Raw genomic sequence first — 15241 nt, 5'->3', positions numbered from 1 at the left:
TTCTGTATCTCATTTAAAGTTTATTCTTGCATCATAAACTCTGGTGTTTCTATGAACTCTGGCTTTGATGCACATTTATTGAGTGAATGAAACTTGAGCTCACTCCTCTGGCTCTTTCCATGAATATAAGAAGTTATAAACCCTTTATACAAAACCCTTCATCCCAAAATAGAAGCAGATTTAACCATTGAACACTTTTACTAAATACTAAAACTTGAATTCTGTTCTTGACTAATCCTTTTTCATTACTTTGATAATGTCATCTTTTTGTAAAATGAGCTCCTAATATTAAATGGCAATCTTTTCTCATCTCCTCCCTTTTACCTACTCCCTAACTCAAAGTTCTTGGATCCTAGGTTCTCTCTTAAGCATTGTAGGGTATCAATTATCTCAGTATAGTTTTTAATAAAGACTGGATATATGAGCAATAAAAACAGATAAAGAATAAGTGAGCTGAAGAGGGGAGTACTAATAAAACTAGCAGAAGATGAATCAACAATTTTATACAAAGTATTTGGAGATAAATATTATAATTAAAATTCATTTCAATTACTTTAAGAAATTAAGCTGAAGATAACTTCTATAATGTTCTATTAATGATAGATATAAACAATGAAAAAGCATTTATTTATATTTTATAAATATTTATAAAATATAAATAAATAGTTGTTAATAAAAATGACAATAATAATATTAGCATCAATAACACCAATGAACTTTAGAAATTTCTCAAAATAATTAATATATTTTACCAAAATATTCATAACATTCAAAACACTTCTAAATCCCAATATATAATGATATATTCTATATAACTGCATAGATATTATATAATATCCTATCTAATAAAGATGAAATATGCTAATTAACCCTCAAGCTGTCCAAAGATGGCACCAACCACAGCCAATAAGGAGGAAATATGCGAATTGTCCCGCCATCAAAGATGCTCCTAGCCCAGCCAGTAAAGAGGGAATATGCTGATTGACTGCCACACCCTCAAAGAAGGTGGTATCCACAGCCACAAGATGGCTGAGCCCAGTCCCCTCAGTCCTGCCAGGGCAGCAGGCACCCGGCAAGGCCATTCTGTGACCTGCCTCCAGAGTCCCCCATTCCCGCAAGCCCTCCAGCCACCAAGGGCTGGCCTGAGGTGCAGGCAAGCCTTGAATGGCAGCTGCCCAGCTGTCCAGGGCTGCCTGAGGCTCAGCTAACCAGGGCTGGCCGAGGATTGTGCTGCCAGCAGTGGTAGCAGCAGAAGTGTGAATAGGTGTCGCCTTCCCCTGATCACCAATCACCTTCTGCCCCTGTGAGAGGAGGCAAGCCAGATTGAAGGATCCACCTCCAGTGCATAAATTTTTATGCACCAAGCCTCTAGTAATCTTTATAATATGAATATTTTACTCCTGTTGATGCCCATAATAGTCACTTGCCATAAAATAACCTACATTTATGTATATGGATATATGTAATATATGGATATGTGTGTATGTATATATACACACATCTTTGTATATGAGTCTTTCTAAATTGGTTATCATCAATATCCAAATTGGTTATAATATTCAGTGAAAGACTCTTCTGTTTAAAGCATATAAAAAGCAAGTGTCATGCCTAAAATAAGTAAGTTTATATTCTACATAGAGGGCCAAAAGACACTTCACATGAACTTTATAGTTTAATAAAGCATACTATCATCTGGGTCAAATTAATGTAGTTAGCACTGAGTGCTCATGAGGGAAAAGTTTTGAGTAGGATGGTTTCGCCTTTTAAAACTATGTTTTTATTAAATGAATAACTTGTGAGATTTAAGGGCTTGAGGATATCTCTCTGCTTTATTTAGAACACATGTCCTCAATTACATTAAATCAGACTAATGACAGCCTGGACCTTTTGATAGACCCTCCCAATAATGTTAGTATAATAAAAATATTTGTAGCTCAGGCCACTTAGGAAAAGTCCACATCTAAACAAGTTTATCACACAGTTGCTTTACAAATTATGAAAAGTTCATTTTTGTTAATTATACTACAATATTGTCTTCATTTCTACTATTACCTAATGTCCAATTCAAAACCAAAAGCATAAACTTTGGTGTCAGGAGATCTGAAGATAAGTCCCAGGAATGTTATTTAATTGTGTAGCTTTGGTAAATTAACAAACTCCTCTTAGACTTAGTTTTCCTGTTTATAAAAATGAGATAAAAAAATACCAATCTTACAGTACTGTGGAAAATAAATTACATATCACAGGAAATATATCTAGCACAGTGCCTGCTACACAGCAAGCATTCAATAAATATGTTTCTATTTCCATTGTGTCCTCAAAGCAGTACATAATTTAGAATCAAATAGTGAATTAATATTATGCAGAATTATAAGCCTTTAATAAACTAAATATTTATATTTAAAACTACTAAGAAGTAATTTTATACTACTATTAACATCTACTTATAATTCACAAGAGAAATACATACACAAAGCATACATTATAAAATGGTTGTGATAAGTATAATTAATATATCACAAAATTACTTTTGTACTACATTATTATATGACTTTTCTCTTATCAAGAAAATCACAAGAAGAATATTAACAATATGATACAATATATTTTTCTTAAAATGTTACAAAAATTATACTATCTTCAATAAAAATATTTAAAAGAAAAGTAATAAATTCATTCAACTTACATGTTTCCTTCGTGCAGGCTTTCTTGTTTTAATTGTTTCAGGCTTAATAAGATCCTTAAAAATCTTATCTTCATAGCTTTTGTGTTTGTCAGCCCATTTTTTTTTACATTCTCTAATAAATTTTTCTTTACGTTTTCTATACAAAGACACAAGGCTGAATAATAAAGGGGGAAAGTAATCATTTAATATTTTAACCAAAATAAAGAGAATGAAAATACATCTTAGAAAACATGGTGGTAAATTTAATGTAATGTTTATTTTAATAATACATTAAACTATTTAGGAACTAAGATTTTCCACCAACATTTATTATGAGATAAATGAGTGATGAGAAATCTGTAGTGATTTGAATCCATAAACAATTATATCCTACTCTGCATTTTATGATCTAACTAGAGGCCCAATACATGAAATTCATACAAGAGTACGCCCTCTCAGCTGCGTCTGCCTAGGCCCTCACAGCCCCTAATGCCTTGCAGCCCCATCCCCCACCACTGGTCTTTCCAGAAAGTCCTCTGGAAGGTCGTTCTGAAAGTTTGTTCTGCCATCTGGTCTAATTAGCATATTAGCTCTTTATAATCCAGAAAAATATAAAGTAACTTATCTTTATTTTTTCCAATGAAGAAGTTATTTTCATTTCCATTTAGGAGAATTACTGTAGAGTAGTAGTATTCTACAGAATATAATGTAAGCCACAAAATAATTTTAAATTTTCTATAAGTCCCACTTTAAAAAGTTGAAAGAAATAAGTGAGGCTAACTTTAATCTTATGGTTTATGTAAATATTACCTGATAAATTGATTAAGCAAACTAATATCATAATAAGTAGTGAAGATTTTTAATGTTATAAACTTCCAGCCTTTTGCAAAAATGTTTTCTCTGATCCTAAAAGAGTTCTTCTTAGCTGTCTTTTCTCCTGCTTCTCTTTGGTCAACTTCAAGATAGTTTACAGTTCTCTTAACTATCCTAATAAAGAGGAAATATGCTAATTGACCATCAAATCCTCACAAAGCTGGAAGGACTCACAGCCAATGAGGAAGGATTATGCTAATTGACTGCCACACCCTCAAAGATGGTGGTGCCCATAGCCACAAGATGGTGGCGCCCAGTCCTCTCAGCTCCACTGGGGACTGGGCACCAGGAACTGAGTCCCCTAATTCCCTCAGCTCCCCCAGCTGCCTAGGACCAGTCTGAGGCACAGGCAAGCCTCAGATAATGGCTGCCCAGGCACCCAGGGCCAGCCCGAAGCTCAGGTAACCAGGGCCGGCCAAGGCTTGCAATACTGGCAGTGACAACAGCAGAGGTGTGATGGGGGCATTGCCTTTTCTGATGGCCAGTTTGCCTTCCACCCCTGAGGGCTTCTAGAGTGTGAGAGGGGGCAGGCCTGGCTGAGGGACCCCCACTCCACTACATGAATTTCCATGCACTGGGCCTCTAGTGTATAATATAATTATACTTGTTCTCTACATGCTGAGAGCACTGGTGATCAGCGCTCTACTATTCTCTACCTTTTGAACTTGGTGAGAGCTTCTACCCTACAAGTAAGGGCTGAGAAGAGGAGGAGAGCCCAAGATCTCTAAGCTACTCTTGCCTACATTAGATTTTCTAAGATATTTTTCAATTTACTTTTTTAAAGGATCAGATATAGAGAAATTTCTCAAAATATTTTTGAAAACCATAGAGAAATCAGCTGGCAATTAGTGGAGGCTCATAACAGTTGTGATGTCAAAGGTTTCAAAGAGCTTAACAGAGAAATCAGAAAAAAAGATAGTCAAAGAGAGCACTGCTACAGCTACTATCACCCCACGGGTGGCTGCGCCTGGCCAAGGGTGTGCACGCTAAGAAGCTGTATCACAGGCTGCTCAGTGTGGGGGGAAATAGACTTCACTAAAATAGTCCACCTAGTCATTAAATAAATTAACAAGCAAAAAACGAGTCCTGGGTGAAGAGATCAGTATCCAGAGTTGTTACAATATGCTATCTAAAATGTCCAGTTTTCAACAAAAAAAGATGACAGGCAAAGAAAAAGTGTAAACTAGGCAGATAAAAAGAGCAGGCCTTTGGAACTGCTTTTGAAAGGGCACAGATGACAGACAAAACAGATAAAGGCTTCAAAGTAGCTATTATAAATATAATTAAAGGAAATAAACCTTAAATAAGTAAAGAGAGGTATAATAATTATGTCTTCTCAAATACAGATTATCCAGACACAGAAATTACTAAATAAGAGCCAAATGAAAATTCTGCAATTAAAAAGTATAATAACTAAAAATGTTTGAGTAATAATTCAACAGCAGATTTTAATTGGTAGAAAGAAATCAGAAATTTTGAAAAGGTTGATAAAAAGTATGCTGACAGAGAGAAAAATATTGAAGACAACTTATTAGACCCACAAGGAAATGTGAAGTATCATTAAGTCCACCAACATAGGAATAATGAAAGTAACAGATAAAATAAGAGAGAAGAAAATAAATATTTTAGAACTAATGTCTAAAACTGACTGAAATCTAAAGAAAACATTAGTCTATAAATCTAAGGGCTCAACAAATTATAAAAAGTATAAGTGCAAAGATCCATATCCAGACCTCTCATAGTAAAAACTATTAAAATCCAAAAAGAAATTTTGAAAAGAACAAGAGAAAAATGACTAGTTCTTAGTTATTCTATTAAATATGATAATCAGATCCAATTATTAAAGCTCCAGTTCAGGCATGATCTCCTAAAAGTACTCTCTGACATTTCATAAGTAACGTTAATTACATCTACATCCAGTCTACTCCAAGAAAATGATTCATTATAATGAGACTTTCTGATTTTGTTTAATAAACTGTCCTCTGAAGTAGGCAGTCAAAATTCATAGGTCACAAACACAAAGGTGGCTGTTAGAGTAGCTTAAATGCAAGTGCCATGTGTTGCATGTGATTTGTTTTGAACTATATATTTCAAGGAGACTTTTTTCTGGAATGGTAACAAAGGCTGAAGAGAGTCAGAACTGTCCTCATCTGAAAGAGAAGGCAGAAGGAGTGATCCTGCCATGAGAGCTTAAATCACCAGGGCATGGTCCCCAAGAAACAAGACTATTATTACATTTCCTGAATTCTGTTTATGGATGTTTGTGCTGCTCCTGCCCCAAGTGCAGGAAGAACCACACAAGGTTAGAATGAGTCTATTCACCTCTGTATGCCATTAGTTTGCTAATGAATCTAATGAAGACAAGAAGATGGCACTAAAGCTTGTTTGTGTATCTATGAAGAAGCTCACTCATTTTGAACGAAAACAATCATACGAAATATTCTGCTTCAAAAATGAAAAACTAGTTTCTAAAAAGACTAAGGCATGTCTTTTTTTTTTTAAATTCTGAGTTTCAAAAAAATCAAAGCATTCCGTAAAGTGTTAGTAAAATTAAAATTATTCTGTGTAAACTTAAAAAAAATAAATGATTCAGTCTAATTCTGACAAGTTAAGTAGAGGCATTATTAAACTCAGAAAGGTATTATAAGACCAGATACAATTTATTTTATTTGTTAAATTATTAAATTGCTTACACAATCATAAAATATTTTCAGTCATTTAATAATATTTCAACAAAGATTATATTTTTGTTTAGCAAATAGTAGAGGAAAGCACATCTGTGTTCCAAAAGAGTATTAAACTTAATTTTAAAGCTGCAAATTTTAGATAACACTGGCTTGAAGCTGTACCTTGTCTTTACAGATTATGATTAACGACCCAAACCATATGCAAAGATAGATCTTATTTTAAATTATTTATATCTGACAAATTCACCTTACTCAAATATTTTCATAGGAATGTTTATCTAAATATATCATTTAAAATAGATTTACTTTAGCCTAAACCGGTTTGGCTCAGTGATAGAGCATCGGCCTGCAGTCTGAAAGGTCCCAGGTTCGATTCCGGTCTAGGGCATGTACCTTGGTTGTGGGCACATCCCCAGTACGGGGTGTGCAAGAGGCAACTGATCAATGATTCTCTCTCATCGATGTTTCTAACTCTCTATCCCTCTCTCTTCCTGTCTGTAAAAAAACAATAAAATATATATTTTTTAAAAAGTTTAAAATAGATTTACTTTGAAAGAAATGTGTGCTACTTCTATTTTGATATACTTAATTTCTTAGGTAGGAATTAACTTAATCTTTATTATATATAAATAATGTAGTCACTATTGAACAAGATCAGCATTCAAAATTACATAATTTACTATAAAAATAATAGATATTATAATATCCTTTTCATAATTCCAAAATAAGGACTCAAAATGTACACTGCATGTAACAGTCAATTACCATCCAAATAAAAGATGTATTACTGAAAAGTTGCCTCTAATGCTTTTATATTATAAAATCACATTGGGTACATTATAAAATTCTAATAAAGAAAATCTTTTATGTGAATAATTTGAAATGAGGCTAGTAATATCCTGCATCAAATACATTTTGACATTCCTATGTTGAGTATTATTTGATAATTCATACCCATTTAAAAACTAGTAGAGGTTTAATAGTATATATATAAAAAAGAATGCATTCATAGATGTTAATGTTCAAAGATTTTGTCTTAGAATCAACTATGACCTATATATTCTTTACCCTTTCAGGGGACCTTCAAGTTAGTAAATCTTTTATTGATGTATGTATGTATGTATGTATGTATGTATGTATGTATCATTATTGTTGAAAATAATACAGATGTACCTTTTGTTTCTCTTTGACATCTTCTAGCCTCCCCACCCTGCCCAGGCCTTCACTATACTATTTTATTGTCTGTGTCCATGGTTTATTCATATATGTATATAAGTTCTTTGATTAATCACTCCTCACCCAACTTCCCACCCCCACCTTCCCTCTGAGATTCATCAGTCTGTTCCATGTTTCTATGTATCTGGAACTATTTTGTTCATAAGTTTATTTTTTTTCTTCAGGTTCCACATATGAGTAAGATCATATGATACTTGTCTTTCTCTTACTGACTTATTTTGCTTAGCACAATAATCTCCAGGTCATAAATCTTGTTTGTTCTCTTTCCTCCTAGTAAGTTGCCCTTAAGTTTGATGAACCAACTGGTAGCTCAGTTGCAACCTACAGTCTAATTCCCTAGATTATAATCAACATCTTTTTCTTTCACAGGGAGACTTAGTTGCAAACATTTGTCATGATTCCAGGATATTCATATATCAAATAATTATGGGGCAATTAACAATATAGATTTCAAAGTTAGTTATTATATCATAAGTTACCTACAACAAATTGCTGTAGTTTTATTTTATAATTATCCACTTTTATCCTTCATATAAATTTTATAGTTCAAGAAAATTGACATTTTTCTAGCAACCTAAAAATTAGGAGGAAAAGTTTTTCTTGCTTTCTTGAGCACAGCTCCAAGCAAAGTTTAAATTCTACTAAAAAACTAGTAACATACGTAACAAAACCAGCAACAAAATTATCCATCACATCAAAATTCAATTAAAATAGAAATTTTATCCTTGTATTTTGCATAGTCTTCTATGTCAGGATCTAAAACTTTTTCCATAAAGAGCCAGAGAGTAAATATTTTAGATTCTTGCAGGATATATTTGGTTGTGTTGCACACTCTTCTATATATTTATAATTCTTAAAAAATATAAAAAAGCATTCTTCTTTTGTAACAAGCCATGTTGGATTGTGCCCACAAGCATCCTTGATCTATACCATATTCTGAAACATTCATATGTGAATGCGCGCGCGCACACACACACACACACACACACACACAAACATTTTTTTCTCCCATGCTTCCTTATAGACATTTGGAGAAGAATAGAAAACAAGTGCATATATACATATTTGAATATAGATTTATACATATACAAACTTAATTGTGAATTAAATTTAAAATAAGAAATTTGAAAACTTACAAAAATATTCTAGAGGTCCTAGAAAACATCTTAGTCTTGCCTATTATAATTATACAAATGGCCTGGTGCATAGATTTGTGCACCAGAGGGGTCCCTCAGTATAGCCTGTGGGGATCGGGCTATCGGCAATTCAAAGCCACCTGCTGCTCCTGCATGCCACTCCTGCTCATCCTGGCTCTGCTGTGACTGCCACTGCTGCTGCTTGGTAGGCTAGCTGCCCTCTGCTGTGGTCTCTGGGCTGCAGCGGCCAGCCATGATCCCTGCATCTGGTGCCTGTAGATCAGCTGAGTGGCACTCCAGCTGGAAGAACACAGTGACCACCAGGGGGCAGTTTCTGCATTGAGCGTCTGCCCCCTGGTGGACAGTGTGCATCACAGCGACTGGTCATTAGGTCACTTGGGCTTTTATATATATTGATAGATAGATGGCTATGCAAACCAAAATGAATTTAAAGTGCATTTAGTGAAGCTGCATAGTACCTGAAGACCCTGCCATTCTGGCTGCCTGTATTAATATATTGTTATCTCAAATATATGGCTGACTTAAGGGAACAGATACTTCCTTTTTCATTTCCCTAAGATAGGGGTGTCGAACTCAATCAGAGAAGGGGCCAAAATCTAAAATCCAGCCTAAATCGCGGGCCGAATGGTTTACTGAACAGTCATAAACTGTCATTGTGATGGAAACGCAGCGGAGTGCAGTGATGACAGCGCGGTGCGGGCCACATTGCGAGGCCTGGCGGGACGGATTTGGCCTGCCGCCTTGTGTTTGACACATGTGCCCTAAGACATTGTCATATAACTTGGCATCAGCCTATTTAATGCTTTCTCCCTGAATTTATACTTTTTTTTTTTTTTTTTTTTTTTTTAGAAATTACCCAAAAGCCCAAGGACAATTGCAGCAGAATGGCAGGTGTCATAAGTTAGTAAATGGATGCTCCCTAGGCAAACTCTTTCTCTGTGGAGTAATGGTTCTGCATTGCCTCTCATTGCTACTTATTTCTCAAGTCCAATTATTGTGGCTTCCTGAATATTCTGTGTGCTTCCAGAATAAACTTCCAACAAATTACATTATTCCCTCAGTCATTTAGATTTAGCTTCTATTGTTTGCAGATAAGAACTCTAGATGCAACATAACCTATAATTTTCCAAATTATTATGCAGGAAAGATAAGAAAAGTACTTGCTTTAATTATTTTATGAAAGGAATTTTAACTAATGAGCTATTAATCAACATGCAACCAGAAAACTACAGCAAGCATATTATAATCTCTCTATCTGACACTGATGCTACCTACTAGGCCTACTATATAAATACTAGAGGCACGGTGCACAAAATTCCTGTAAGGGTGTGTGTGTGTGTCCCTCAGCCCTACCTGCACCCTCCCCAATCTGGGGATTATCCAGGGATGTTCCAACTGCCCTAAATAGGCAGTCAAACATCCCTCTCACAATCCAGGACTGCTGGCTCCCAACTGCTCGCCAACCTGCATTCCTGATTGCTCCTAACTGCTTCTGCATGCCAGCCTGATCAGCCCCTAAACATTCCCCTGCCAGCCTGATTGATGCCTAACTGCTCCCCTACCAGCCTGTTTGCCCCTAACTGCCCTCCCCTACAGTCCTGGTCACCCCCAACTGCCCTCCCTTGCAGGCCTGGTCCCTCCCAACTACCCTCCCCTGCTCACCTGATTGCCCACAACTGTCCTCCCTTGAAGGCCTGGTCCCTCTCAACGGCCCTCCCCTGCTGGTCATCTTGTGGCTGACATCTTGGATCCACATGGGGGCAGCCATTTTTGACCACATGTGGGAAGCCATCTTATATGTTGGGGTGATGATCAATCTGCATATTACTCTTTTATTAGATAGGATAGAGGCCTGGTGCATGGGTGAGGGCTAGCTGGTTTGTCCTGAAGGGTGTCCTGGATCAGGGTGGGAGTTCCCTTGCAGCCTGTGGTGGTTTGCAGGCCAGCCAAGCCCCCCAGCGAACCAAGCGGAGGCCCTGGTATCTGGGATTTATTTATCTTCTATAATTGAAACTTTGTAGTTTGAGTAGAGCCAAGCCTCCTGCTTGCTCCATGGCTGCAGCTATTTTTGTTGGGATTTATTTATCTTCTATAATTGAAACTTTGTGGCCTTGAGTGGAGGCCTAGACTGGCCAGGGTGTGCTGAAAGCTTGGCTTCCTCCATTACCAAGGAAACCTCAGCCTCCTGCTCACTTCATGGCCACAGCCATCTTGGTTGGGTTAATTTGTATACTCACTCCGGGTGTGGCTTGTGGGTGTAGTGAGATGGTAGTTAATTTGCATATTACTCTTTTATTAGATGGGATAAAGAGTTTGGGGAGATATTCAACTACTAAAATAAATGCCTTAGTTTTCCTCATATTATATTTGTGTTAAATAAGTAAATGTAGTACTTTCTCTTCTTTTCATCTACCTTTTTTTCTTTTTTTATTAATCCCCAGTCTGTCTCTTATAGTACCTATGAAATAATTATATATATCTCACATGAGGATTGAGTGAGCTAATTATATTTAAAATTTTAAACATGAAAAAAGTATATTGCAGTAAAAATAATTTAGTAACAGTAAAGACATATTATTTTTGTAAAGTAATATACAAAGCTACTGTACCATTATATAAAATGTTATATTATACTAGAGGCCCAGCATACACAAAAGCATGTGCTGGTAGGGTCCCTAGGCCTAGCCTGTGACTGGGCCCTCTTCCACCCTCTTGCCAGTCCCCAGTACTGCCCAACACCCGCAACCCACTCTGTTTGCCATGTGGTGATTGATTGGAGCCCATGGGCTGGGGGGAGGGACCAAGAGGTCTGCCTTCTGCCTGCTTGCCAGTCCCCAGTCCTAATCCGCCACTACCCATATTGGTTCCCTGTGGTTCCCTGTTCACTATCCAGCAGTGATTGGGGCCTGTGGGCTGGGACGGGGGCAAGAGGCCATTCTGCCTGCTTGCCAGTCCCCAGTTCTGCCCCACCGTCACCCACCCGGGTTCCCTGTTCACTATCCAGCAGTGAGAGCCTGTAGGCCAGAGGGAGGGTCTGAGAGGTGGTCAATGCACCTCACAGTGACTGGTTGAGTGGTTGTTCTGGTCGTTATACCATTATGGTCACTGGGCTTTTATTATATAAGATACTATTATATATAGAAAATAATAATTCCACTGGGGTGTTTCTGGTTGATAGTAGTTGATGTATAATGATTGTAAAACTACTTTAATCATTAGGATTAACATGTTAATTACCATGTCAATCACCAGTGACTGACACTATACTTTCTGGAAAGGAAGACAAAACAGACTTGACGCTTAACTTGTTAAGATAATAAGTAAAATTATTTGCAATGTTGGCAATCAGAATTTACATGGTAGAAGAAGGGAAATATAATTTGGAAATAAGGGTAAGCAGAGAGGAACCCTTGGTGTTGGATTAGCATTGGAGGTATCAGTATGAATTCACAATGAAGAAAATAATAATCCATTTTCTACTCAGTCTAGTGAAATGACCTATGAACCATGACACCCCATAAGCAAGGAACACATCTAGTTCCACGATTTTGGTTTCCAAATTCCATTCCCTAGGGATCTTTGGAAAATAACTGATTCCAGGGCTGTGGAAAAGAGAGAATACAATTTGGGATATGGCAAACCTGACATTTGCATTTTTAACATACACAGTTTCATCTCTTTATGTGTGACTACAAATGTCCTAAACATAAATAAATAGCTGTCTCACATTGGACAAATAACCTAAATTCTCAACCAAGTTAAATTCTTAATATTTCATCAACAAAACAGAAAATATAGACAAACTTAAAAGTTCTAAGGTATTAAATAATGTAAAATGTACGAAAGTATCTAATATGGTACTTGGCATATACCACACATTCAATATTTTTTTCCTAAGTTTTTCCATTCTTTTGTATTTTTTATATCACATTGACCCAAACAATAATCCCCCCTATTATCTCAATAGCTGCCCTTACTTACGTTTAGAAAGCTGCCAATCTAGCAGAACACTTCATTCTAAAAGTAAAAGTGTACCTTCCTCAGACCCCCATATCAAAATACTTTGACTTTAAAAATGATAACAGTAATCATAATAATTTTCTAAAGTTAGGCAGTATATAAAATTTAAAAGCTGTATATAAAATGTCAAGCAGTTTAAGTGAACAAATTTCAAGCAAGGTGCAAAACACTGGGGCATGAGAGACATTTCTCATAGCTAGAAATAGATAGATGAGAACACTGATTGATTGGACCTTTAGGAATCACAGGCACCTTTCAGGGTAGCTTTGTATTTTTCCAAGCTCTTTCTGGTTTTGCTTTCCCAAAGATGAATCCAAAAATGCTTTTCTGGTTCTAGCTTCCACAATCTCTCCAATTATTTATGTATCATCTATTAAGCAAATATGTTTGAGCACCTACCATGTATCAAGCATTATGGTATATGCTAGAGATATGGAGTGTGCAGTACATCTGGAGATGTAATTATACAGACATCTGCAACACAGTATGGTAAGTGCTTGTGATAATAAAAGTATGTGATGACCATTGCATGGGCAAATATCCTAGTCATTTGCCCCTAGAAAATTGGGAGTAATTGAAGAATTTCTAAGTTGATCAGTGCAATTACTCAGTGCATGTTATGGAAAATATAATTGGAAAAGAGAAAGAAATACAAAGAAACATTTTCCATGGATTCTAATAATGCAGAGAGCATAACAAGGCTTGGGGTAGGGTAGGGATTGGGAAGAGGGAGGTAAAGGGGGGCAGAAACTAGAGAACATCTGTAATATTATCAACAATAAAATAAAATATTTTAAGACTGAAGAGATCTTACTACTATTATCTTTATAATATCATATGAGATAATAAACATAAATATAAGTATATAACATTAATATAAAAATAATAGCTAATAAGAATGAAATATCCCTATTTGTCAGGTGTTATGTGCATCTCACTTCCCACAAGCAAACTGCTATTAGCCCCTGCTCTCTACCATTTAACATATCAGGAACTCATACTCTGAGTAGTTAACTAATATGCCCAATGGAACAGCATTTTAAAGTGAGAAATAATTCAAATTTGTCTGTCTTGAACCACTCTGATATATTTTTACTAGTGGCCCAGTGCACAGATTCATGCATGTTGAAAGCAAATTAATCAGACGAAATATTTTAATATCACTGTTTGTTCTTTCTCTATAATAGAAGAGTCAACCAAATTCAGGATCCACAATGACAGATCAAAACATGTGTGTGCAATTGGTGCCAGCAAGAACTTTATATGCATCACACATGTCAACTTAGCCTTTTATAGATATAGAATAAACTTGCTTCATTAGACCTGCTTTCTGATGTAACTAAACTTTTTCAAGCCCAATGAAGCACCCTAACTTCTCTCACAGTGGTAAATATCAACACGAAGCAGATTATTATTGTAGATAATGCAGTTAGAACAAAGGGAAAATATTTAACTGCAGCAGTCTTTGACTATATTCTGTGCAGTGAGAAAATCTAAAGTCATTTTCAAGGTCCACCATTTCTTACTTCTTTTCAGTAGGGTCAAGTTTCTAAGCTTTCTAAATCTAATGAAAAGAAAATAGGATTCCACTGAGTCTCCTTTCTATCTACTCCAGGACTTATGTGAGGATCAAATGAGATGAGGCATGGGAAAAGGCTTCACAGACATTTGGATAAAGTGTGAAATGTTTACACCTGGCTATAAAGCAAATCGTGTTCCTGGGCTGAAGATACTACAATGAGGCTAGTCGTTACTAGGGTGAGAAGCCAAATGTTGCTAATTGACGTCATTACCCATTCCCACAGTGACGTTTCTGGCTGGGCTGGGCTGTAGATCGCATTTTGCACTACAGGGACTTGGCAACATCAGCTGAGATTTGGTAAGCTGTCACTCTGGGATGGCGGTGGGGCCTGTGTCCTACTTAGGGGAAGCCAAGTGTAGGTACTAGGTCCACAATGCCAGTGCATGTCATGGCAGCTCCTGTGTTGAGTGTCTGTCCCTGTTAGTCAGTGCGTCATAGTGACTAGTTTGATGGTCAGACACTTAGCATATTAGCCTTTTATATATATAGATTACAGACCTCTCTCCCCATAAATCTTATTCAAATTCTATTCATGCATGCTGAATTTTGAGATACCATTTCTATGCACCAGGTTTTTAATCTCATATTACATGCATATATAGGAAATCTTGATTCTAAAAGCAAAAAACTCAATTGTAGGGGCATAAGCTAAAGGTAAGTACCTTTAATTAGATATTTATTTCATATAAAACTCACACTAAATTTAAAGCAAGATGATACAGAAAAAAAAATATTTTAAATAAATATGCACCTGTCAGCAACTGCCTGTTCCTCTTCCACATCTTTTATTCCATATAATTTTACTTGTTTCTACTGTGATTCCAATTTCTCTCACACTTTGACCTTCCTTAGTTTGAAAAGTGTATGGAACCTCTTCTTCAGAAGTTGCAGGCACTGTATTATGGTCAGTTTGGCTACTTGATCCTCACACTTTTCTCTCTCTAACAGGGCTACTGTTATCTATGATTTAGCCATGCATGCTAATGCAGGAGACCATTCTCTCTGCCTACCACACAATGCT

General features: G+C 36.3%; 1 protein-coding gene across 1 annotated transcript in view; it reads right to left on the bottom strand.

The window, feature by feature from the left end:
• LRRIQ3 (leucine rich repeats and IQ motif containing 3) overlaps positions 1 to 15241 on the bottom strand; it is a 74299-nt gene that overhangs the window by 42687 nt on the left and 16371 nt on the right. The window contains 1 exon segment of the mRNA XM_045583819.1: positions 2687 to 2840. Coding sequence (XP_045439775.1) covers positions 2687 to 2840 — 154 coding nt within the window.

This window comes from Pipistrellus kuhlii, unplaced genomic scaffold (genome assembly GCF_014108245.1).
Source record: "Pipistrellus kuhlii isolate mPipKuh1 unplaced genomic scaffold, mPipKuh1.p scaffold_m20_p_2, whole genome shotgun sequence".
Taxonomy (NCBI): domain Eukaryota; kingdom Metazoa; phylum Chordata; class Mammalia; order Chiroptera; family Vespertilionidae; genus Pipistrellus; species Pipistrellus kuhlii.
Note: the sequence above shows the minus strand (reverse complement) of the source record. Positions and strands in the feature narration are given on the sequence as shown.